The 25366-nt window shown below is 41.3% G+C and overlaps 1 protein-coding gene across 1 annotated transcript in view; it reads right to left on the bottom strand.

The window, feature by feature from the left end:
• Positions 1-2839: 2839 nt before the first annotated feature.
• LOC109519586 (uncharacterized) overlaps positions 2840-25366 on the bottom strand; it is a 59104-nt gene continuing 36577 nt past the window's right edge. Inside the window, exons 4-10 of the mRNA XM_019876216.1 lie at positions 24768-25160; positions 23927-24497; positions 14360-19407; positions 13095-13800; positions 5328-13013; positions 3700-5246; positions 2840-3648 (exon numbers count right to left, since the gene is read on the bottom strand). Of these exons, the coding sequence (XP_019731775.1) occupies positions 3516-3648; positions 3700-5246; positions 5328-13013; positions 13095-13800; positions 14360-19407; positions 23927-24497; positions 24768-25078 (16002 nt within the window). The 5' untranslated portion in view covers positions 25079-25160 and the 3' untranslated portion in view covers positions 2840-3515. The remainder of the gene's footprint in view (positions 3649-3699; positions 5247-5327; positions 13014-13094; positions 13801-14359; positions 19408-23926; positions 24498-24767; positions 25161-25366) is intronic.

Genomic DNA, 25366 nt, shown 5'->3' with positions numbered 1-25366 from the left:
CCATGTAAGTGTATATCATTTCCGTAATCAACTCATTTATTTCCTCTTAGCACTCCGCACACCAGACCTTTTACACACTCCTTTTTTTGCATCTCTTTAGTTCATAGCATCTCTTTAGTTCATAGGTGAACTCCAGTGAATCCTTGATAAGTGGAACCCCTTCTTCACAATGGAGCTGAAGAAACTGATGAAATGTTTTCACAAGGCAAAATTTTGTGGAGTGTTCAGAAAAATCACAGGACCACCATTCCAAGACCAAAGTGAGGATGATTAGCTTAAATGTCCCCACCCATACAGAAAGACTTAATATTATTGTTTGATATTGATTGATTGATTGATTTGATTTTCCTATTTCCTACTTGCAGGCTATCTATCCATCCATCCATTTTCTGATCTGCTTATCCTCACGTGGGTCGTGGGGTGTGCTGGAGCCTATCCCAGCTGTCTTTGGGCAGTAGGCGGGGTACACTTGCCACGCATGTTTTTGGAATGTAGGAGGAAATTTGAATACCTGGAGAAAACCCACGCAGGCACGGGGTGAACGCACCACAGGAAGGCCGGAGCTGGATTGAACCCTGCACCTCTGCACTATGCTGACGTGCTAACTAGTTGACCATCAGGCTCATCAAGTCAAAGTTAACCAAATACAAGTGAATATTTCTTTATTTTAAGAAAATAGTTCTAAAGATTCCAGCTTGAAAAATGATGACATAACTTGTTTTAAAATTTAGCTCATTTTCAGTATTTTTATTATTTCAAAATATTTTTTCTTAAAATTTCCACTGGGGTTTTTGCGGTGAACAGAGATCTTCATTCGGAATGACAAAAAAGGTCTCCATGTAAACCCGGCGATTGACTTCATGCAAACCTCTACCATGTCTGGCTCATGCAGCATCCCAATCATCCAGAATTGATATGGGATCAGATTACACTCGGTGTGCAAGGGGCAGTTCCATCCCTCAGTGAAAAGGTGTAACAGTCATGGTATGAAGACATAACCAACACAACAGAGGTGAGCGGCATTTTTTCAGGTCAATAAAGCCTTTTTCCTCCAATCCAAGAAGTACGCTGTAGTACTGATATGTCACACCCCAAAGTTCCCTTCAGAGCCATTACATCTTACGATTCAAAAGAAGGCAGAGGATCTTTGGAGACGTTTTTATAAAAGCTTACTTACACACGATTGGATTTACATGCATACTATCACAAAACATGTTGAAGAATTTAAAATATGGTTAAAATTATTTTAGAAACAGAGGATATCTATTTTTTTGTACAACCTATGTTATCCCAGAGGTATGTATTGGAACTATTAAAACCCTTTCTGTGAATGAGACGTTGCTGGACGTTTGCATATAGGTAAGAGCTGTCATGATTCGGTTTGGGACCAACAGGTGGCCCTGTAAGGCTTCCCCTGCAGCTGCACACCTGTTGGTCATTAGGTAATTAGTGCTTTAAAAGGACTCCCAGCCCGACCACTCATTGTCGGGTCATTGTTGCTCTTTGCTCCTGTCATGTTTGTTTGTTGCCGTTTCTCTGCTGCTGTCAGGTTTGTTTCGGTCATGTTTTGGTCACAGTTCTGTTCTAGCTAGTGATGGGAAAATGAAGCCTCATGAAGCAATGAGGCTTTCCATCCAACTGGTTCGTTCCTGGGCCGAAGCATCATGAGGCTTTATTTGTACTACTGCGCCATCATGTGGAAAATAAATGTCATGACAGACAGTGATTAAAATGATACCATGGATTTCATGTAGAGGTAAGATCGGGCCAAAAAAATCCAGCCCGACCCGGCCTGCTGGTATTTAAGCCCAACCCGGCCCGAGCCCGACCAATGATCTTGATTTGCAGGCCCGAGCCCGAAGCAAACCCGACATTTCCTATTTCATTTGTGATGACTCGGGAGGAGGAAGGGTGATTTTTGGTAACAAATTAAAGCCTGTCTTTTGTCACGAAATCTAAGTTAAACAAGTCTGTATAATTATTTACATCTTTTAAACATGTATTTCTGTTTCTGCAGAGGGGACATTAACCGACAATTTTCCATCATTGACGGAATTTTTTTAAGAGTGGACGGGGAAAATTTAAGGCCGTCCGTCATTTTGAAAATTGGGCCATTCACCACAGCAGCAGTACGTCCTTAAAAATCGAGTGCGGCACTTCAAGAGAAGCAGCGAGACAAAGAAGAACAATGACGGCTGGATCATCGAGACATGGAGTTTTTTGAATTGTCATTGCGAGAGTTTAGTACAGTACGTGTTGTGATGAGGCCACTTCTGTTTCTTGGCGAACCCTGGTCTCTCGTGGCCAAAACTATTCACGGCCTCATAACGAACAAAAAAAAGGTCAGCGAGAGAGAAGCCAGACCCAATCCGCGGACTCAGGCGGGCCGATCTTACCTCTAGTCAGTGTCACCTGTCAGCTCATTGTCGTCCCGGTGCACCGTTTTATTTCGAATCACCCGCGAAACTATTTGTTGGCGGTGACGTAGGAATCCCGTCTCGCGAAGCTTCGGGCGGAGTAATACGCGTTCCGAGGCATCGGGCGTCGCTACAAGCGTAATCGACACATGCCTCGATGCGCACTTTGCAGATTTTCTTCCGGTTTACTCGGCACACGCATCGGAGCCTCGGCACAGTCGGGCACATCACTAGTTCTAGCTTCAGTTGTGATTTTTGTTTGCTACTTTGGACTATGTTTGTTTTGGATTTAGTTTTCTCTGTTTCAATACACTTCATCAAGTACAACCTGCTCCTCCCTGGTGCCTGCTTTTTGGGGTCCACCACCACCTCTCAACGTGACAAGAGCGACTGTAAATGGAGATATAAAAGGGAGCACAATCTTGTCACTCTTTCATAGGTTTATTACATGCTGGAAAACAAATATGGCAGAACAAAATCAATGAATATGAACTACAAACAAAGTAGCATAAAATAATGTGGCTGTACTGTATTTTTTCCCTTTCAAAACTTAGACCCCAGCAGTAATACAGAACTTGTCAATAAATGGAATTTCAACACTAAAGATATATGGAAATAACACTCCAGCCCTCTGACAGTAGCCCAGGCAAAAGAAAAACAAACAAAAAAAAACACATTATACAGGAACATCAAATACAATTAAAAATAATACAGTTGGAAATAAGGGATGCTTTTCAAGATTGCATATACTTATTTTACCAAAGACATGAGACATTTTTAGAAAAAAAAAAGATATTAAAATTAAGAACCACTTCAAGCTGGATACGGACAATCACAACATTCTCGAGTACCCTTACTTTGCAAAAAGGTGCAATACAGGAAATATACTGTAAGTATACCATGCGGAATAAAACCAAAAAAAAAAACCCTTTAAATCTTGACGATGGAACTATGAGCCATTTATTAGAGACATATAATGTATTTGAATGGGTGTTGCTGTGGCGGTAGGAGAGTTGCCTCACAACTTGAGTTACAGGTTCAATCCTTTGTCCCTGGTGTGATGTTTAAGTGTCTTTTAGGAAGAAACAGAGTTACATTTCATTTTCTTTCTCTCTTCTCTCTCTCTCTCTCTCTCTCTCTCTCTCTCTCTCTCTCTCTCTCTGAACATTGTTGGCAACTAGAGTTGATTTTCTTCTGTCCCACTGCGTTTGAGTACAAGTCATTCAGTGCCCTGGTCCGATTTTGTTTTTTGAGAGCGAGGGTCTCAATATCGCAAAGCATCTCAATTTTAAGTTTCTGAAGGTTAAAATGAATTTCATCCTGTGTTTTATGCTTTGTCTCTGAATGACTTTGGCATTTATTCAATCGTTGATCTGTTTTCTTCTCTGCAGATGTCTTTTCCTTGTGGATCCAATATGTTTCAACAAAATTGGTAATCACCTTTAGTCGGTTCTCCAAGTGTTTTTTCATCTCATGTCCAGTGCATTTCATTTGAACAATCTCCTTCTTTTCCATGTTTGTATCCTTCCAGATTTTTCGCAGGCAGTCTCGTTTAGAGGCATTGCTCACGATGGAAACACTTATTTTTTCCAATGATTCAGGCAGAGTGGAAAGATCCTGTTTCAGTTCTCTTCCCGCGTTGTCACTGATGGATAAAATTAGAGGATATTCTCTTTCTGAACTCATAAATTGACCTTTTATATGATGATATTTATGTTCTTGAAGTCCCCACTTTGTTTCCGATTGTTGTGTTTGCATCACTGTTTCATTCTGCAGAGGATTTTTGCTGTGCTCTTTAATTTTTATTTCATTCATTTTTATCAAGTCTTGCCAATTCAGCCATTCTTGAGAAACAACCTCAGTTTGTATACCCTTATTTGATTTTTTCACTACAAAATGGGTGGTCTTTCGTTCTCGCAGGTTATAAAAACCAGTAATGATTAGTTTCTGCTCAAGTCCATCACACATGTCTTTCATTATTTTACTCAAATACAGGCAAAGTTTATTTTGATGAGCAAAGTGAAATATAATCTGTTTAAAATTATGACATAGCTTTTGTTTTAAAAGTTTTAATTTTTCTCGAACAAAATCATTTCTTCCTCTACTGAGCCTGGCAGATTGAGCAACTCTGAGCTCTGACTGTTGGACGTCAATGAGTCTTCCTGTAGTGGCATCAACAACTTTTTGCTTCTCCTCAAGTTCTTTTCTTTGTTTTACCATACTTGCAAGAAGACCATCTTGCCGGCTCCTTTCTCTTTGCAACAGTTTGTTTCGACTTGTTATTTGGTCTGTCTCTTGGTCGAGGTCGGCAAGCATCTTCTTCAAGGCAAGTGTCGTGTTATTTACGCCTTCCTGATTTGTTTCTAAATTCAGTCCTTTCCTGAACATGTTTTCAAGTCTGTTCTCGTTCGCCTTGCGTAGAATGGACTTTGCTTTTTCCAGTAATTGTCTGTTAGTTAAGATGTGATCTTCGTACACTTTGAGCTCAGACCGCAGTTGTTCTGTTTTCTCCTTCTCTGTTGTCAGACTTTCTCTATCGACCTCTAAGTTATTCTGAATTGAAAGTAAATGTTCCCTCTCCTTGATGATTCTCTCCATTGTAGAATCAACTTCTTCTGTCTTCTCAAACATTTCTTCTTTGTGTTTCACCAGGATCGACAGCAGACGACTCAACTGGTACCTGTGTCTCAGCAGCAATTCGTCTCTAAGTGACACTTGATCTTTCATCTGATCCAAGTCCGCAAGTGTATTCGTCAAGGAAAGTGATATTTTCTGCATCACTTCCTGGTTGGCTTCTAATTTGAGTGTATTTTTGGAAGTGCTGTCAAATTTCCTCTCAGTCACCAGCCTTAGACCGGCCTTTGCGGTTTCTGTGGATTGTATTTTAGTCGTGACGTGACCTTGCAAAACTTTGAGCTCAGACCGCAATTTATCCAGCTTGTCCTTCTCAGTTGTTTGTCTTTGCCTCTCGACATCATTAGTCTTCTCGATTGAATGTATTTCTTCCCTCTCAATGCTGACTCTGCCCGAAGCAAGATCAACATCTTTGCCGATCTTCTCAAGTTCTTGTTTTTGCTTCAGCGTCCTTGACAGCAGACTACCCAACTGGATCCTTCCGCTCAGCAGCAGTTTCCTTTTCACTGCTACTTGGTCCGTCATCTGATCAAGGGCTGCCAGCATGTCCTTCAAGGCAAAAGTCATTTTGGGCGCACCTTGCTTGTTTGCGTCGAATTTGATGACTGCCTTGTCATAGTTTGTAAAACTCTTTTCATTCAAACCTTGGAGATTGGCCTTCACCATTTCCAGTGACTGTGTATTAGTCATTAAGTGGTCTTCCCGGCGTTTCAAGTCAGACCGCAGTTGTTCCATCTTGTCCTTCTCAATTGTTAGTCTTTTCTCATCGGCATCGATACTATCCTCTAATAAAAGTACATTTTCCCTCTCAATGGCGACTCTGTCCGAGGCAAAATCAACATTTTGTCCGGTCGTATCAAGTTCTTCTTTTTGTTTTCCCATGCTTGACAGCAGTCGACCTGACTGGATTGTTCTTCTCAGGAGCAGTCTGCTTTTGATTGCGACTTGGGCTGCCATCTGATCAAGGACTGCAAGTGTGGTCTTGATGGCAAGCAACATTTTTCTCATGCTTTCCTTGTTGCCCTCTAATTTGAGAGCCTTCTTGTCAATGTTTTCACGTTTCCTCTCAATCACCTCCTTGACGTTGGCCTTCGCCGTTAGTAAAGGAATGTTAGTTACCAAGTGATCCTCGCATAATTTCAGTGCCGCTTGCTGTTTTTCCAGCTGGTGTTTCTCAATGACTAGTCTTGTTCTTTCTTCTTCAGTCGCATTTTTCTTTGAAAGTATCTGTTTCCTCTCATTCATGAGTCTTTCTGTCGCGGCATCGACCGCTTTTTGCTTCTCCTCAAGTTCTTTTCTTTGTTTGACCATACTTGGCAGGAGACCATCTTGCCGGCCCCTCTCTTTTTGCAAGAGTTTGTTTTGACGACTTATTTGGTCTGTCACTTGATCAAGGTCTGCAAGTGTCTTCCTCAGAGCGAGTGTCATTTTCTCCAGGCCTTCCTTATTTGATTCTAAATGAAGTGCTTTCTTGAATATGTTTTGAAGCCTGTTCTCATTCGCCTTCTGTAGATTGGACTTGGCTTCCTCTAGTGGATTTATTTTCGCTATGAAGTGATCTTCACACACTGTGAGCTCAGACCGCAGTTGTTCTGTTTTCTCCTTCTCAAGTGCCAGACTTTCTCTATCGACCTTTAAATTATTCTGAATTGAAAGTAACTTTTCCCTCTCCTTGATGATTCTCTCCACAGCAGAATCAACATCTTCTCTCTTCTCAAAAATGTCTTGTTTTTGTTTCACCATGATGGACAGCAGGCGATTCAACTGGATCCTTCCTCTCAGCAATAATTTGCTTTTCACTGCTACTTGAGCTGTCATCCGATCAAGGTCGACAAGTGTGTTCTTGATGGCGAGCGGTATTTTCTGCATGCCTTCCTTTTTGGATTCTAATTTGAGTGCTTTTTTGGTCACGTTTTCAAGTTTCTTCTCATTGACCTCCTGGGAATTGGCCTTGATGGTTTTGAGTAATGGAATATTAGTGAGGAAGTGATCTTCCCATACTTTCAGCTCCGCCTGCTGCTGTCCCATCCGCTGTTTCTCGATGGCAAGTCTTCTTCTGTCTTCCTCAATAGTATGTTTGTTTGAAAGTATCAGTTTCCTCTCATCAATGAGTCTTTCTGCAGCGGCATCAACAACTGTTTGCTTCTCCTCAAGTTCTTTTCTTTGTTTGACCATACTTGCCAGCAGACCATCTTGCCGGCTCCTTTCTCTTTGCAACAGTCTGTTTCGACTTGTTATTTGGTCTGTCTCTTGGTCGAGGTCGGCAAGCATCTTCTTCAAGGCAAGTGTCGTGTTATTTACGCCTTCCTGATTTGTTTCTAAATTCAGTCCTTTCCTGAACATGTTTTCAAGTCTGTTCTCGTTCGCCTTGCGTAGAATGGACTTTGCTTTTTCCAGTAATTGTCTGTTAGTTAAGATGTGATCTTCGTACACTTTGAGCTCAGACCGCAGTTGTTCTGTTTTCTCCTTCTCTGTTGTCAGACTTTCTCTATCGACCTCTAAGTTATTCTGAATAGAAAGTAAATGTTCCCTCTCCTTGATGATTCTCTCCATTGTAGAATCAACTTCTTCTGTCTTCTCAAACATTTCTTCTTTGTGTTTCACCAGGATCGACAGCAGACGACTCAACTGGTACCTGTGTCTCAGCAGCAATTCGTCTCTAAGTGACACTTGATCTTTCATCTGATCCAAGTCCGCAAGTGTATTCGTCAAGGAAAGTGATATTTTCTGCATCACTTCCTGGTTGGCTTCTAATTTGAATGTATTTTTGGAAGAGCTGTCAAATTTCCTCTCAGTCACCAGCTGTAGACCGACCTTTGCGGTTTCTGTGGATTGTATTTTAGTCGTGACGTGACCTTGCAAAACTTTGAGCTCAGACCGCAATTTATCCAGCTTGTCCTTCTCAGTTGTTTGTCTTTGCCTCTCGACATCATTAGTCTTCTCGATTGAATGTATTTCTTCCCTCTCAATGCTGACTCTGCCCGAAGCAAGATCAACATCTTTGCCGATCTTCTCAAGTTCTTGTTTTTGCTTCAGCGTCCTTGACAGCAGACTACCCAACTGGATCCTTCCGCTCAGCAGCAGTTTCCTTTTCACTGCTACTTGGTCCGTCATCTGATCAAGGGCTGCCAGCATGTCCTTCAAGGCAAAAGTCATTTTGGGCGCACCTTGCTTGTTTGCGTCGAATTTGATGACTGCCTTGTCATAGTTTGTAAAACTCTTTTCATTCAAACCTTGGAGATTGGCCTTCACCATTTCCAGTGACTGTGTATTAGTCATTAAGTGGTCTTCCCGGCGTTTCAAGTCAGACCGCAGTTGTTCCATCTTGTCCTTCTCAATTGTTAGTCTTTTCTCATCGGCATCGATACTATCCTCTAATAAAAGTACATTTTCCCTCTCAATGGCGACTCTGTCCGAGGCAAAATCAACATTTTGTCCGGTCGTATCAAGTTCTTCTTTTTGTTTTCCCATGCTTGACAGCAGTCGACCTGACTGGATTGTTCTTCTCAGGAGCAGTCTGCTTTTGATTGCGACTTGGGCTGCCATCTGATCAAGGACTGCAAGTGTGGTCTTGATGGCAAGCAACATTTTTCTCATGCTTTCCTTGTTGCCCTCTAATTTGAGAGCCTTCTTGTCAATGTTTTCACGTTTCCTCTCAATCACCTCCTTGACGTTGGCCTTCGCCGTGAGTAAAGGAATGTTAGTTACCAAGTGATCCTCGCATAATTTCAGTGCCGCTTGCTGTTTTTCCAGCTGGTGTTTCTCAATGACTAGTCTTGTTCTTTCTTCTTCAGTCGCATTTTTCTTTGAAAGTATCTGTTTCCTCTCATTCATGAGTCTTTCTGTCGCGGCATCGACCGCTTTTTGCTTCTCCTCAAGTTCTTTTCTTTGTTTGACCATACTTGGCAGGAGACCATCTTGCCGGCCCCTCTCTTTTTGCAAGAGTTTGTTTTGACGACTTATTTGGTCTGTCACTTGATCAAGGTCTGCAAGTGTCTTCCTCAGAGCGAGTGTCATTTTCTCCAGGCCTTCCTTATTTGATTCTAAATGAAGTGCTTTCTTGAATATGTTTTGAAGCCTGTTCTCATTCGCCTTCTGTAGATTGGACTTGGCTTCCTCTAGTGGATTTATTTTCGCTATGAAGTGATCTTCACACACTGTGAGCTCAGACCGCAGTTGTTCTGTTTTCTCCTTCTCAAGTGCCAGACTTTCTCTATCGACCTTTAAATTATTCTGAATTGAAAGTAACTTTTCCCTCTCCTTGATGATTCTCTCCACAGCAGAATCAACATCTTCTCTCTTCTCAAAAATGTCTTGTTTTTGTTTCACCATGATGGACAGCAGGCGATTCAACTGGATCCTTCCTCTCAGCAATAATTTGCTTTTCACTGCTACTTGAGCTGTCATCCGATCAAGGTCGACAAGTGTGTTCTTGATGGCGAGCGGTATTTTCTGCATGCCTTCCTTTTTGGATTCTAATTTGAGTGCTTTTTTGGTCACGTTTTCAAGTTTCTTCTCATTGACCTCCTGGGAATTGGCCTTGATGGTTTTGAGTAATGGAATATTAGTGAGGAAGTGATCTTCCCATACTTTCAGCTCCGCCTGCTGCTGTCCCATCCGCTGTTTCTCGATGGCAAGTCTTCTTCTGTCTTCCTCAATAGTATGTTTGTTTGAAAGTATCAGTTTCCTCTCATCAATGAGTCTTTCTGCAGCGGCATCAACAACTGTTTGCTTCTCCTCAAGTTCTTTTCTTTGTTTGACCATACTTGCCAGCAGACCATCTTGCCGGCTCCTTTCTCTTTGCAACAGTCTGTTTCGACTTGTTATTTGGTCTGTCTCTTGGTCGAGGTCGGCAAGCATCTTCTTCAAGGCAAGTGTCGTGTTATTTACGCCTTCCTGATTTGTTTCTAAATTCAGTCCTTTCCTGAACATGTTTTCAAGTCTGTTCTCGTTCGCCTTGCGTAGAATGGACTTTGCTTTTTCCAGTAATTGTCTGTTAGTTAAGATGTGATCTTCGTACACTTTGAGCTCAGACCGCAGTTGTTCTGTTTTCTCCTTCTCTGTTGTCAGACTTTCTCTATCGACCTCTAAGTTATTCTGAATAGAAAGTAAATGTTCCCTCTCCTTGATGATTCTCTCCATTGTAGAATCAACTTCTTCTGTCTTCTCAAACATTTCTTCTTTGTGTTTCACCAGGATCGACAGCAGACGACTCAACTGGTACCTGTGTCTCAGCAGCAATTCGTCTCTAAGTGACACTTGATCTTTCATCTGATCCAAGTCCGCAAGTGTATTCGTCAAGGAAAGTGATATTTTCTGCATCACTTCCTGGTTGGCTTCTAATTTGAATGTATTTTTGGAAGAGCTGTCAAATTTCCTCTCAGTCACCAGCTGTAGACCGACCTTTGCGGTTTCTGTGGATTGTATTTTAGTCGTGACGTGACCTTGCAAAACTTTGAGCTCAGACCGCAATTTATCCAGCTTGTCCTTCTCAGTTGTTTGTCTTTGCCTCTCGACATCATTAGTCTTCTCGATTGAATGTATTTCTTCCCTCTCAATGCTGACTCTGCCCGAAGCAAGATCAACATCTTTGCCGATCTTCTCAAGTTCTTGTTTTTGCTTCAGCGTCCTTGACAGCAGACTACCCAACTGGATCCTTCCGCTCAGCAGCAGTTTCCTTTTCACTGCTACTTGGTCCGTCATCTGATCAAGGGCTGCCAGCATGTCCTTCAAGGCAAAAGTCATTTTGGGCGCACCTTGCTTGTTTGCGTCGAATTTGATGACTGCCTTGTCATAGTTTGTAAAACTCTTTTCATTCAAACCTTGGAGATTGGCCTTCACCATTTCCAGTGACTGTGTATTAGTCATTAAGTGGTCTTCCCGGCGTTTCAAGTCAGACCGCAGTTGTTCCATCTTGTCCTTCTCAATTGTTAGTCTTTTCTCATCGGCATCGATACTATCCTCTAATAAAAGTACATTTTCCCTCTCAATGGCGACTCTGTCCGAGGCAAAATCAACATTTTGTCCGGTCGTATCAAGTTCTTCTTTTTGTTTTCCCATGCTTGACAGCAGTCGACCTGACTGGATTGTTCTTCTCAGGAGCAGTCTGCTTTTGATTGCGACTTGGGCTGCCATCTGATCAAGGACTGCAAGTGTGGTCTTGATGGCAAGCAACATTTTTCTCATGCTTTCCTTGTTGCCCTCTAATTTGAGAGCCTTCTTGTCAATGTTTTCACGTTTCCTCTCAATCACCTCCTTGACGTTGGCCTTCGCCGTGAGTAAAGGAATGTTAGTTACCAAGTGATCCTCGCATAATTTCAGTGCCGCTTGCTGTTTTTCCAGCTGGTGTTTCTCAATGACTAGTCTTGTTCTTTCTTCTTCAGTCGCATTTTTCTTTGAAAGTATCTGTTTCCTCTCATTCATGAGTCTTTCTGTCGCGGCATCGACCGCTTTTTGCTTCTCCTCAAGTTCTTTTCTTTGTTTGACCATACTTGGCAGGAGACCATCTTGCCGGCCCCTCTCTTTTTGCAAGAGTTTGTTTTGACGACTTATTTGGTCTGTCACTTGATCAAGGTCTGCAAGTGTCTTCCTCAGAGCGAGTGTCATTTTCTCCAGGCCTTCCTTATTTGATTCTAAATGAAGTGCTTTCTTGAATATGTTTTGAAGCCTGTTCTCATTCGCCTTCTGTAGATTGGACTTGGCTTCCTCTAGTGGATTTATTTTCGCTATGAAGTGATCTTCACACACTGTGAGCTCAGACCGCAGTTGTTCTGTTTTCTCCTTCTCAAGTGCCAGACTTTCTCTATCGACCTTTAAATTATTCTGAATTGAAAGTAACTTTTCCCTCTCCTTGATGATTCTCTCCACAGCAGAATCAACATCTTCTCTCTTCTCAAAAATGTCTTGTTTTTGTTTCACCATGATGGACAGCAGGCGATTCAACTGGATCCTTCCTCTCAGCAATAATTTGCTTTTCACTGCTACTTGAGCTGTCATCCGATCAAGGTCGACAAGTGTGTTCTTGATGGCGAGCGGTATTTTCTGCATGCCTTCCTTTTTGGATTCTAATTTGAGTGCTTTTTTGGTCACGTTTTCAAGTTTCTTCTCATTGACCTCCTGGGAATTGGCCTTGATGGTTTTGAGTAATGGAATATTAGTGAGGAAGTGATCTTCCCATACTTTCAGCTCCGCCTGCTGCTGTCCCATCCGCTGTTTCTCGATGGCAAGTCTTCTTCTGTCTTCCTCAATAGTATGTTTGTTTGAAAGTATCAGTTTCCTCTCATCAATGAGTCTTTCTGCAGCGGCATCAACAACTGTTTGCTTCTCCTCAAGTTCTTTTCTTTGTTTGACCATACTTGCCAGCAGACCATCTTGCCGGCTCCTTTCTCTTTGCAACAGTCTGTTTCGACTTGTTATTTGGTCTGTCTCTTGGTCGAGGTCGGCAAGCATCTTCTTCAAGGCAAGTGTCGTGTTATTTACGCCTTCCTGATTTGTTTCTAAATTCAGTCCTTTCCTGAACATGTTTTCAAGTCTGTTCTCGTTCGCCTTGCGTAGAATGGACTTTGCTTTTTCCAGTAATTGTCTGTTAGTTAAGATGTGATCTTCGTACACTTTGAGCTCAGACCGCAGTTGTTCTGTTTTCTCCTTCTCTGTTGTCAGACTTTCTCTATCGACCTCTAAGTTATTCTGAATAGAAAGTAAATGTTCCCTCTCCTTGATGATTCTCTCCATTGTAGAATCAACTTCTTCTGTCTTCTCAAACATTTCTTCTTTGTGTTTCACCAGGATCGACAGCAGACGACTCAACTGGTACCTGTGTCTCAGCAGCAATTCGTCTCTAAGTGACACTTGATCTTTCATCTGATCCAAGTCCGCAAGTGTATTCGTCAAGGAAAGTGATATTTTCTGCATCACTTCCTGGTTGGCTTCTAATTTGAGTGTATTTTTGGAAGTGCTGTCAAATTTCCTCTCAGTCACCAGCCTTAGACCGGCCTTTGCGGTTTCTGTGGATTGTATTTTAGTCGTGACGTGACCTTGCAAAACTTTGAGCTCAGACCGCAATTTATCCAGCTTGTCCTTCTCAGTTGTTTGTCTTTGCCTCTCGACATCATTAGTCTTCTCGATTGAATGTATTTCTTCCCTCTCAATGCTGACTCTGCCCGAAGCAATATCAACATCTTTGCCGATCTTCTCAAGTTCTTGTTTTTGCTTCAGCGTCCTTGACAGCAGACTACCCAACTGGATCCTTCCGCTCAGCAGCAGTTTCCTTTTCACTGCTACTTGGTCCGTCATCTGATCAAGGGCTGCCAGCATGTCCTTCAAGGCAAAAGTCATTTTGGGCGCACCTTGCTTGTTTGCGTCGAATTTGATGACTGCCTTGTCATAGTTTGTAAAACTCTTTTCATTCAAACCTTGGAGATTGGCCTTCACCATTTCCAGTGACTGTGTATTAGTCATTAAGTGGTCTTCCCGGCGTTTCAAGTCAGACCGCAGTTGTTCCATCTTGTCCTTCTCAATTGTTAGTCTTTTCTCATCGGCATCGATACTATCCTCTAATAAAAGTACATTTTCCCTCTCAATGGCGACTCTGTCCCAAGCAAAATCAACATTTTCTCCGGTCGTATCAAGTTCTTCTTTTTGTTTTGCCATGCTTGACAGCAGTCGACCTGACTGGATCGTTCTTCTCAGGAGCAGTCTGCTTTTGATTGCTACTTGGGCTGCCATCTGATCAAGGACCGCAAGTGTGGTCCTCAAGTTCTTGTTTTTGCTTCAGCGTCCTTGACAGCAGACTACCCAACTGGATCCTTCCGCTCAGCAGCAGTTTCCTTTTCACTGCTACTTGGTCCGTCATCTGATCAAGGGCTGCCAGCATGTCCTTCAAGGCAAAAGTCATTTTGGGCGCACCTTGCTTGTTTGCGTCGAATTTGATGACTGCCTTGTCATAGTTTGTAAAACTCTTTTCATTCAAACCTTGGAGATTGGCCTTCACCATTTCCAGTGACTGTGTATTAGTCATTAAGTGGTCTTCCCGGCGTTTCAAGTCAGACCGCAGTTGTTCCATCTTGTCCTTCTCAATTGTTAGTCTTTTCTCATCGGCATCGATACTATCCTCTAATAAAAGTACATTTTCCCTCTCAATGGCGACTCTGTCCGAGGCAAAATCAACATTTTGTCCGGTCGTATCAAGTTCTTCTTTTTGTTTTCCCATGCTTGACAGCAGTCGACCTGACTGGATTGTTCTTCTCAGGAGCAGTCTGCTTTTGATTGCGACTTGGGCTGCCATCTGATCAAGGACTGCAAGTGTGGTCTTGATGGCAAGCAACATTTTTCTCATGCTTTCCTTGTTGCCCTCTAATTTGAGAGCCTTCTTGTCAATGTTTTCACGTTTCCTCTCAGTCACCTCCTTGACATTGGCCTTCGCCGTTCGTAATGGAATGTTAGTTATCAAGTGATCCTTGCATAATTTCAGTGCCGCTTGCTGTTTTTCCAGCTGGTGTTTCTCAATGACTAGTCTTGTTCTTTCTTCTTCAGTCGCATTTTTCTTTGAAAGTATCTGTTTCCTCTCATTCATGAGTCTTTCTGTCGCGGCATCGACCGCTTTTTGCTTCTCCTCAAGTTCTTTTCTTTGTTTGACCATACTTGGCAGGAGACCATCTTGCCGGCCCCTCTCTTTTTGCAAGAGTTTGTTTTGACGACTTATTTGGTCTGTCACTTGATCAAGGTCTGCAAGTGTCTTCCTCAGAGCGAGTGTCATTTTCTCCAGGCCTTCCTTATTTGATTCTAAATGAAGTGCTTTCTTGAATATGTTTTGAAGCCTGTTCTCATTCGCCTTCTGTAGATTGGACTTGGCTTCCTCTAGTGGATTTATTTTCGCTATGAAGTGATCTTCACACACTGTGAGCTCAGACCGCAGTTGTTCTGTTTTCTCCTTCTCAAGTGCCAGACTTTCTCTATCGACCTTTAAATTATTCTGAATTGAAAGTAACTTTTCCCTCTCCTTGATGATTCTCTCCACAGCAGAATCAACATCTTCTCTCTTCTCAAAAATGTCTTGTTTTTGTTTCACCATGATGGACAGCAGGCGATTCAACTGGATCCTTCCTCTCAGCAATAATTTGCTTTTCACTGCTACTTGAGCTGTCATCCGATCAAGGTCGACAAGTGTGTTCTTGATGGCGAGCGGTATTTTCTGCATGCCTTCCTTTTTGGATTCTAATTTGAGTGCTTTTTTGGTAACGTTTTCAAGTTTCTTCTCATTGACCTCCTGGAAATATGCCTTGATGGTTTTGAGTAATGGAATATTAGTGAGGAAGTGATCTTCCCATACTTTCAGCTCCGCCTGCTGCTGTCCCATCCGCTGTTTCTCGATGGCAAGTCTTCTTCTGTCTTCCTCAATAGTATGTTTGTTTGAAAGTATCAGTTTCCTCTCATCAATGAGTCTTTCTGCAGCGGCATCAACAACTGTTTGCTTCTCCTCAAGTTCTTTTCTTTGTTTGACCATACTTGCCAGCAGACCATCTTGCCGGCTCCTTTCTCTTTGCAACAGTCTGTTTCGACTTGTTATTTGGTCTGTCTCTTGGTCGAGGTCGGCAAGCATCTTCTTCAAGGCAAGTGTCGTGTTATTTACGCCTTCCTGATTTGTTTCTAAATTCAGTCCTTTCCTGAACATGTTTTCAAGTCTGTTCTCGTTCGCCTTGCGTAGAATGGACTTTGCTTTTTCCAGTAATTGTCTGTTAGTTAAGATGTGATCTTCCCACACTTTGAGCTCAGACCGCAGTTGTTTTGTTTTCTCCTTCTCTGTTGTCAGACTTTCTCTATTGACCTCTAAATTATTCTGAATTGAAAGTAAATGTTCCCTCTCCTTGATGATTCTCTCCATTGTAGAATCAACTTCTTCTGTCTTCTCAAACATTTCTTCTTTGTGTTTCACCAGGATCGACAGCAGACGACTCAACTGGTACCTGTGTCTCAGCAGCAATTCGTCTCTAAGTGACACTTGATCTTTCATCTGATCCAAGTCCGCAAGTGTATTCGTCAAGGAAAGTGATATTTTCTGCATCACTTCCTGGTCGGCTTCTAATTTGAGTGTATTTTTGTAAGTGCTGTCAAATTTCCTCTCAGTCACCAGCTGTAGACCGGCCTTTATGGTTTCTGTGGATTGTATTTTAGTCGTGACGTGATCTTGCAAAACTTTGAGCTCAGACCGCAATTTATCCAGCTTGTCCTTCTCAGTTGTTTGTCTTTGCCTCTCGACATCATTAGTCTTCTCCATTGAACGTATTCCTTCCCTCTCAATCCTGAATCTGCCCGAAGCAAGATCAACATCTTTGCCGATCTTCTCAAGTTCTTGTTTTTGGTTCAGAGTACTTGACAGCAGACTACCCAACTGGATCCTTCTGCTCAGCAGCAGTTTCCTTTTCACTGCTACTTGGTCCGTCATCTGATCAAGGGCTGGAAGCATTTTCTTCAAGGCAAACGTCATTTTGGGCACACCTTGCATGTTTGCATCTAATTTGATGACTGACTCTTCTCTCTTCATGTCAAGTTCTTTTTTTTGTTTTATCATGCTTGACAGCAGTTTACCCAACTGTGTCCTTCCCATCCTCTGTTGTTGTTTTGTACTTTGTACTTCGTCTCTCATTTGAGCAAGATTTGCCAGTATGTGTTTTAATGCAAGCATCATTTTTGGCATTTCTTTATTAGCTGCTAACATGACAACTCTCTTTGTCATATCTTCAATTTTATTATCATTCCGCTCTTTGAGACTTTCTCTGACTGTTTCAGTTGATTTTATGTTGGTCATAAAGTGAACTCCTCGTACAGTCTCCTCAGAGTTCAATTTTTCTATCTCCTTTTGAATTGCAAAGATTTTACTTCTGACATTATGCTTCATTGCAAATCGGTTCTGCATTGTGTTGCTTCCTCTGTTCACAGCAGCATCAACCTTTTTTGTATTTATATCGTGTTTGTGCCAAAAATCTTCAACATCCTTTCCATGCTTCTGGACACATTTTTTGAATTTGTTAATTGTTTTATGTAAGTCTTCTTTTTGAAGCATTACACTGTTGAAAATATTTTGCTCGGTTTTTGAAATAAATTGCATGAAATATTTCATTCGCTCTGTTCTTTGCCGAAGCTGCAGAGTCGAACCCTGAAGGTTGCGTGTCTTTGTACTCATGTCATTAAATAAACTACAGAGAATGTGTTTATTGACTCTGAGCTCACACTTTGTGATTTCCAATTCTTTTGTTGTTTCTTTCAGTAATTCTTTATTTTTCTCCAGAAAAAAAAAATGCCGTTTTATGTCAGCCTTGTATTTGTTCATGTTACACCTTATCAATTCCAGCACACTTTTCTTTACTTCCTTTGTTATTTTCTTTAAATCACAAATTTCCTTTCTACTTTTAATTTCTAGCCTTATGTGTTCCACTTCATATTTTATTTTACTTGTGATTTTTGGCTGCCTACCTATGTTTTGCTTGATGTCATGAATTGTTTGATTCAGCCATTCACAGTGCATTCCCGTAATTGTCTGTAATTCCATGCATTTGTGAATCACAGGACACTTGTTTTCACTTTGACTAGAGTCGTTTGTGATAATGGAGGATGTGACTTCTTCCTGGCATTTTTTTACATTCCGTTTAAGGATCTCTAAATGATCAATTTCTTTGGTAACCATCTCCAGTTGCCTATTTTGTTCTTTTTGCCACCTTCGTGTCCTCCTTTTGAGTGATTTATTTTCTATTTTTATCTCAGCATCTTTCTTTTTATTTTCTTGCTGTATTCGTTTGACTTTTCTTAAAATATTTCGATTTTCTTTCTGGTTGATCTCCAACTCATTTTTTAACACTTCAATCTCTTTGGTTTCTCTTTTCACACTCTTAAGTTTCATTTCAAGTTCTTTTATTTGTGTTTGCGTTTCTTTTCTGATGTCGAACATTTTCCTGAGAGGGATCATCATCTTTGATTTTTTCATCCTTACATCAAATATAAGAGTCTTGCTCTCTCTTTGGAATGCAGTGAGACACGCTCTTTGGTTGCATAAATAAACCATCGCATTTTCCAGAATTTTCATTTGCTCACTCATAATTTCCAGCTGTGTGTGGATCATTTGTATGGTGTCACGGGGACCAATGAGGACTTGTGAATTTAACTGTTCTTTACCCGTTTGACCTACTATTTTTTGTACCTTTATCCCTTCTAAATGTTTAATCCTTGGATTGTTGCATGCACAAATTACAACAGTTGAGTCATTGGTCCTGCCTTTACTGTTCTCAGACAGTTCTTTTTGCTGTTGTTGCAGTTTGAACCTCAGAAGTTCCAATTCATCCCTCTCTTTTATAATTTTTTCGAGCGTTTTGTCAAACTCTTTTACCTTCCTTTTGGTACTTGCTTTCATTAATCCTATTTCGTTTTTCATTTTAAACCAGATTTTTGTTGTTTCTTTCAGTTTTCTTTTGTATTTTCTTAATGCTTGTTCACTTTGCTTTTTACTTTTGACAAGCTCTGTCTTTTGGAACTGTATATCTTGTAGCTCTTGTTTAATAGTGTGATTTTTATCAAGTTGCTTTTTCTCTCTTCGTATATCCTCCCTTAAACTGTTTACGTTGTACATTTCTTGCACAGCTCCTACTTGAGTGCCTTCAGGCACCCATGCCTCCTTTTTGGCTCCTTGACATTCCTCTTTGTCACTTTTTTTTCCCAGTGTTGTGGCCTTTCCTATGAGTGATCCAGCTTTAATTCTTGTAGTTGCAGCTCCCTTCAGATCATCATTTTCATCCTCCACTCCTTCCGTTTTGTAGACTGAGTTCGTATCATCAGTTTGTCTTACTTTTTTATTGGATTTCCAAAGGCTAGCAGTTGTCTGAGGAAACCCGGAAAGGCTTTTCACGTCTCGTTTCTTATCACTTTGATCTTGATTTTTATTTTGTGGGTTATTTTGTTCTTCCTCTGGATGTTCAGTTTTGGTGAATATATTTTGGAAATGATATTCAGTCTTTGGTCTTTGCAAATTATTTATATCCATGATCAGTCTATTCATCTCCTGAATTCTCTCCTGCATGTTCTCCATAGAATGTTCTATTGTCTTTCTCTGTTTTTCATCTGTCACCTTGAGCTCATGTGCCTCATTTTCAGCATATTCCATTTCTCTTATTAATTCAGCCATAAGAATTTCTTCAGTCACTTCCATCTCGTTTTTTTCTGTGTCATCCGATGTAAATGTTTCATCCTTCACTTCTGTGCTTGTTTCATTCTGGCCTTCTTCATACGATGAAAAGACAGAGCTATTTAGTTTTACTGAAGTCTCTTCATATTTCCATCTGCTGAACTGAGGGTTCTTCAAATTGAGTTTGTCCTTTACAAAAAAGAATATTGTTTTAGTATTATTTTTCATCCATGGTTTTGTCAACTGTAAAAACAACATTAGGGGTTATTTATGTCAACAGTTTTACTCCAATTACAAATATTGGATGTTTCCAGCCGACATTCTAAATTTCGAATATTAGGGTTTAAAACAAACAAACATAAAAAAAATAAAAAATAAAAAAAATAAAAAAGCCAGGCCTCTGGTCAGCTCACCTAAGGCACGGGCAAGAATATTGGAATGCAGCAGTGAAGAAAAGTAGGGGGGCATGAGATCATTTTGGAATTTTGAGATCAGATTATTAAAAATCTTAAACTAAAAAATGCACAGGCAGCCAGTGGAAGGAGGGCATAGTCAGAGGTGTTGTACTCCTGTTCACATGTTCGGGTTAATAGGCAGTGGCAGCATTTTGAACCAACTGGAGACCTTTTAAAAGGCACTTGCTGACTCCAAAATTAAGTGTCTTCCAGTAAGCCTACTGAGTTGTGATGAAGGCATGGACTATAGATTCAAAATGCTACTATGTCAGAGAAAGGTTCACCTTTGCCAGCTGCTCAGGTGAAAAAAAATGTTGACCTAATTATCATTAACCCACCAATTTGGAACCAGTATTCAGTAAATGTCTCATTAGAACATCCAACGTGAGACTGTTAGCGTCACAAAATCTGCCAAGGAGCCCAAATTAAATGGTCCGTGTCTGTGTGTGTGTGTGTTTTCCATAAAGGTTTAAGTTTATGGCCATCCAGGCTTTTATTACAGCTTTTATCTTTTCAAGACAAAGCTGGCAACCAGTTCAGGGTGTCCCCCACCTACTGCCCGAAGACAGCTGGGATAGGCTCCAGCACCCCCCGCGACCCTTGTGAGGATAAAGCGGATCGGAAAATGGATGGATGGCTGGATGGATTTGTGGTGTCCAGAACTGTCCAGGACTTTTGATTTATTCTTTTAATGTTGTGCAACATGTGACCAGCCCGACACATGAACAAGGACATATTTTAGACCTAATTCTTGGTTACGGTCTACCAGTGTCATACTTGAAAGTCTTGGACAACGTGGTTTCTGATGACATGACAGTTTTCTTTGATGTTGTTTCATCTCGTCCTACTGTTAAACCTGCTGCTCCAGAGTGAAACTGCCAAATATTTACCCCTCTCACTGCTGGTCGGTTCGCTGATGCTTTCAATGAGCTTAGCATCCCCTCTTCAAGAGGAACTCACCTCTTCAACTAGCCTAGACCTGAGCCATAGTTTAACGAAAGAACTCGCGCAGCGAAGCAGGAGTGTCGTAAAGCTTAACCTAAGTGGAGAAATAGCAAGCTGCAGGTCTCTTATCAAATCTGGAATGACTTCTGGCGTAACTACCAGTTCACATGTAAAGCGGTCAAAAAAAGAACATTTCCATCAATCCATCCATATTTCCATTTTTTGATTTGCTTTATCCTCACAAGGGTCACGGGGCATGCTGGAGCCCATCCCAGCCGTATTCGAGCAGTAGGCGGGGGGGGGGGGGGGCACTCTGCACTGTTTTTTTTTCACACAGAGACGAACAGCCATCCCCGCTCACACTCACACCTAGGGACAATTTAGTGTTCCATTAACCAGCCATGCATGCTTTTGGAATGTGGGAGGAAACCGGAGAGCCCAGAGAAAACCCACACAGGCACGAGAAGAACATGCAAACTCCACACAGGGAGGCCGGTGCCAGAATATAAAAAGAAACCTTCACCTCTGCACAGTGAGGCCGACATGCTAACCAGTAAACCACCAGGCCGCCCAAGAGAACAATTATCAAACCTAATTCAGGCTAACTATCAAAACCACTGTGAACTATTTAAAACTATTGGTTCTGTACTTAAACACCCTCAATCAATTTGCTCAGACTTTACACCTGAAATGTGCAACAGATTCCTGCAGTTTTTGATTGATAAGATTTCTACAGATAGGACTCTTGTTTCTAATAGCACATTTGACCTCTCTGTCCATGTTCTGTGTTAAGTTGTGTTAAATTCTTTTGAAGCCGTGTCCTTGACGTTTTTAGACGGTGTGGTTTGCCAGACTAAGCGATCTGGATCCCTTTGACTCTGTTCTTACCACATTTCTTTAAGGAGGTTCTCCCAAGTATTTGCAAATTGGGCTTGGCCATTATCAACAGAAGTCTCTTCTGGTCTAGTTCCCCAACAATTTAAAAATGCTGTGGTGCAAACCATGCTCAAGAAACCTGGCCTTGATCAAGATATACTACCAAATTTTAGGCCCATTTCCCAGCTGCCTTTCATTTAAAAAATATGGAAAAATTGGTGCACATGCAGTTAAAATCTTTCTTGGATTAAAATATTGGAGGTATTGCATTCAGGTTTCAAGATAATAGCACAGAGTCACCCCTGTGACAAATTTTTAATTACATCCTCCTGGCAAATGACACTGGAGACTATGTGTGTCTGGTTTTATTGGATTTAACTGCAGAATCTGATATGGTGGATCACAGTATTCTCATTTGCAGCACCTGGTGGGCATTAGCGGTAGTACACTTGAGTTTTTTTCAGGCCTTTTTTTGGCTGACAGTATTTTTTGTGTTAGCCTTGGTTGCGCTGAGTCATGAACTTCCCCACTGTCATGTGGTGTTCCACAGGGTGCAATGCTGGGGTCTCTATTGTTTTAATTGTATCTGCTCACTTTGGGTTCCATCTTAAGATAAGATAAGAAAAACCTTTATTAGTCTCGCAATGGAGAAATTCCCAATTCACAGCAGCAAAGTTATGAAAGGAAGAAGTAGAACAACAAAATATAGGAGCTGCTGGAAAGGCAGCCACTCTCGCGGCGCCATCTTGAAGTCAAAATAACAAATATAACACAACACAACACATAGGACACAGACAGTTGTGCAATCTTCACCACTTTCCTGCATACACTTCGTTGTCTGAAGCAGTTATAGATGAAAGAGGAGAGGATCAAAGTGTCCTTTTACCAGTGGATCAAAGACGTCATGCTGAAAATGTGCACGTCTGCTACAAGCTAAGTTTTGAAAGCAAACACGAAGCTGTAGCGCCCATTGACAAAAAGAGATTAGTTCACTTCTCCTGTCCCACGTAATCCGCTCCAACTCCAAGCCGCGACTCCCGGTTCCACATCCGCATCGGTGCTCTGCGCTAACGCTCCTCTCATCGTCAGCTCCTCAAGCCTTGCATCCATCCAGCCGCAGACCGTTCAACAGCACCGATGTCTCCACTGAACAAAGCGGGGCTGTGAAAATGCTGCCCATTACAGGCGCAAGACACAAGCGCCCCGGAGCTGTCCAGCAACGACAGTCAAATGGCGCCGACATTCCTCCCAATCAAAAACAGTGCTGGCATACCCGTGCTGCCGAGAAGGCGCAACCACCAAGCACCGAGTCTCCTCCTTGAAGAATGTCGTGGCCAAAAAATGCTGAAAACAGTCCACATCAGGTCCACACGACGTAACAACCAACACAAAGTGACACAACAAACAGAAAAACAACAAAAAAAGCAAGGCTCATGAGAGCACTTGCCGACGGCTGCCTACTCGGGCGCCATCTTGGACTTCAATTTAAGGAATGTGGATGACTTTCAGATCTATGCAAAAAAAAAGACACTTTCTCATTGAGGCCACTTGTATCCTGTTGAAAGGAAACCAATACAGTACCTGGTATGCATTGAATTTTTTGAATTTCAATGAAAAGAAAACGGAAGTGATGGTGTTTGGTCCCAGTGGCCCTTGGCCATCCCATCCTGCGGACTTGGGCCCCCTGTCTCTGTATCTAAAACAAACAGTCTCAAACTTGGGTTTTAAACTCGACAGTGATTTTAAATTGGATCAGCAAATAGGTGCTGTGGTTAACTACAGCTTTTTTTCATCTTAGGCAGCTGGCTAAAGTAAAGCCTCTCCTTTCTCAAAAGCACTTCGAAACAGTAATTCATGCCTTTGTCACATCTCGGCTGGATTACTGTAATGCATTTTACTTTAGAGTCAGACAATCCTCCATTAAGCATCTCCAGGTGGTCGAAAATGCTGCTGTTTGAGCCTTGACTGGTACTCGTAAAAGGCAGCAAATAACTCCTTCTCTGGCATCACTTCATTGGCTTCCTATACATTTTCGAGTTCTTTTCAAGATTCTATTATTTGTTTTCTAAATCTTTAAATGGCCTCGCCACACATTGACTGTCTGAGCTCCTCCGCCCCTATACATCTGCCCAGTGCCTCGGGTCCTTGGACCAGACAGTATTACAGGTTGTTTTTCCAGTTGTTCCGGATATACTGCGAACTCCCATCTTTAAAACTCAATTTGAAACTCATTTTTATTCTTTTTGGCTCATACTTGATTTTTAGTTTTACTGTGTTTGTACTTTCTGCTGTCTACCTTATTAATTAATAATTTTATTGTTGTATGAATTCTTCTTGGTCCATGTTCAGCACTTTGTATATAGTGGTGGTTGTTTTGAAGTGCTCTATAAATATATTTGAATTGAGTTGAGTTGATAGAGACAGATACTTACCCTCTCATCTGACTTGGTTCTTGTCATCTCGTTGATGTGCACTTGTGCGTGCTGTGCACCTCGACGGCAGTGTTGAGATTGCATCGAATCCTCTCGTTTTTCTTCAAGCTCATGTCTCTGTTTTTGCAGCTTCATCTTGAGGATTTCTAATTCATCCCTCTCTCTCATGTTTCGTTCAAGTTTTTGGTCAAGTTCTTGATGTTTTTTCTTAGCTTGCCATCTCATGCATTTGACTTTTTGTTTTGTGAATTCCTTTGCATTCTGTTTTCTCACCAAGTTGACGAGCCTTTTTGTTTTTTTTTCTTCAAGAAATATTCTGTACATTTGAGCATTCACTTTTTTCTTTGGGTGCATCATGATCCTGTCTTCATCCACATGCTTTCGTGTATTTAGTGTCTTTTTTAATATATCCCCTTGTTGTTGTCCACTGTTTTCTGGCACATAGGATTCGAAAAACATGTTTGTTTTTTCAAAAAATTCTTTCAGTTTTATTGCTGGTGATGCGTCTTTTAGTATTTTAGTATGTCTTTGCATTTTACTCCAAATGTTATCAATATGCTTGAAAAGTACAGTGATTGTGTTAATGATGCGCTTAATTTCATTTTTAACTCGTGAAACTTCTGTTCCATTTCTTTTTAATACTTGGTTTAAATATGCCATGCTTTTCTGCATTAATTCATTGGCTTGCTTTGCACCAATAATTGTCTTCCAATTATGGGTCACCAGACTTTGAATACACTCACCTGTCAACCACTGCTTTATTTGGTCGTTAGTTTCATTGAGATTTTTCTTGTGTTCCGTTGATTTCGAAAAATTCATCAATTTTAGATTATATTGCTTGGTTTTAATCTCATTATATTGTCTCCCCAGAATTTGACTATCTCTGTTTATGACAGTCAACGTTTGCTGGATAAGCATTTGTTCTTTTGTGGCTGTCTTTTTGCTCATCTCAATTTTCTGAGTAAAATGTTTCATTTGTAATTTCAAAGTTTTTGCAAGCAGGCTCTGGTCATGTTTTTCATCTTTTAGTCTTTCAATGTCCCTTTGCTGCTTATTGACCATCATCCTAAGGAATTCAAGTTCATGTTGACCTCCTTGTATTATTTTCCAAAGTTGTTCAGTATTCTGCATTTTATGACCAATGGATGACATCTCTCTGGTTCTCTGTGGTCTTTGTGTCAGGATTTCTTCGTTTTTCCTCTCACTTTGCTCACTCTTCTTCTGTTACCTTTGTCCGGTACACACACACACACGCACACGCACACGCACACACACACACACACACACACACACACACACACACACACACACACAATCTTTATTTAGATATGCATGTTATTACTGAGGAGGTTGTGGTCATTAAAAATAAAACAGTCACACGATGTTAAGAGTGGAATCAGCACACAAGCCACTATTTCATCTGAAATGTTCTCATGTTCT

Source organism: Hippocampus comes, unplaced genomic scaffold (genome assembly GCF_001891065.2).
Source record: "Hippocampus comes isolate QL1 unplaced genomic scaffold, H_comes_QL1_v1.1 scaffold119, whole genome shotgun sequence".
In the NCBI taxonomy this organism is placed as follows: Eukaryota; Metazoa; Chordata; class Actinopteri; order Syngnathiformes; family Syngnathidae; genus Hippocampus; species Hippocampus comes.
Note: the sequence above shows the minus strand (reverse complement) of the source record. Positions and strands in the feature narration are given on the sequence as shown.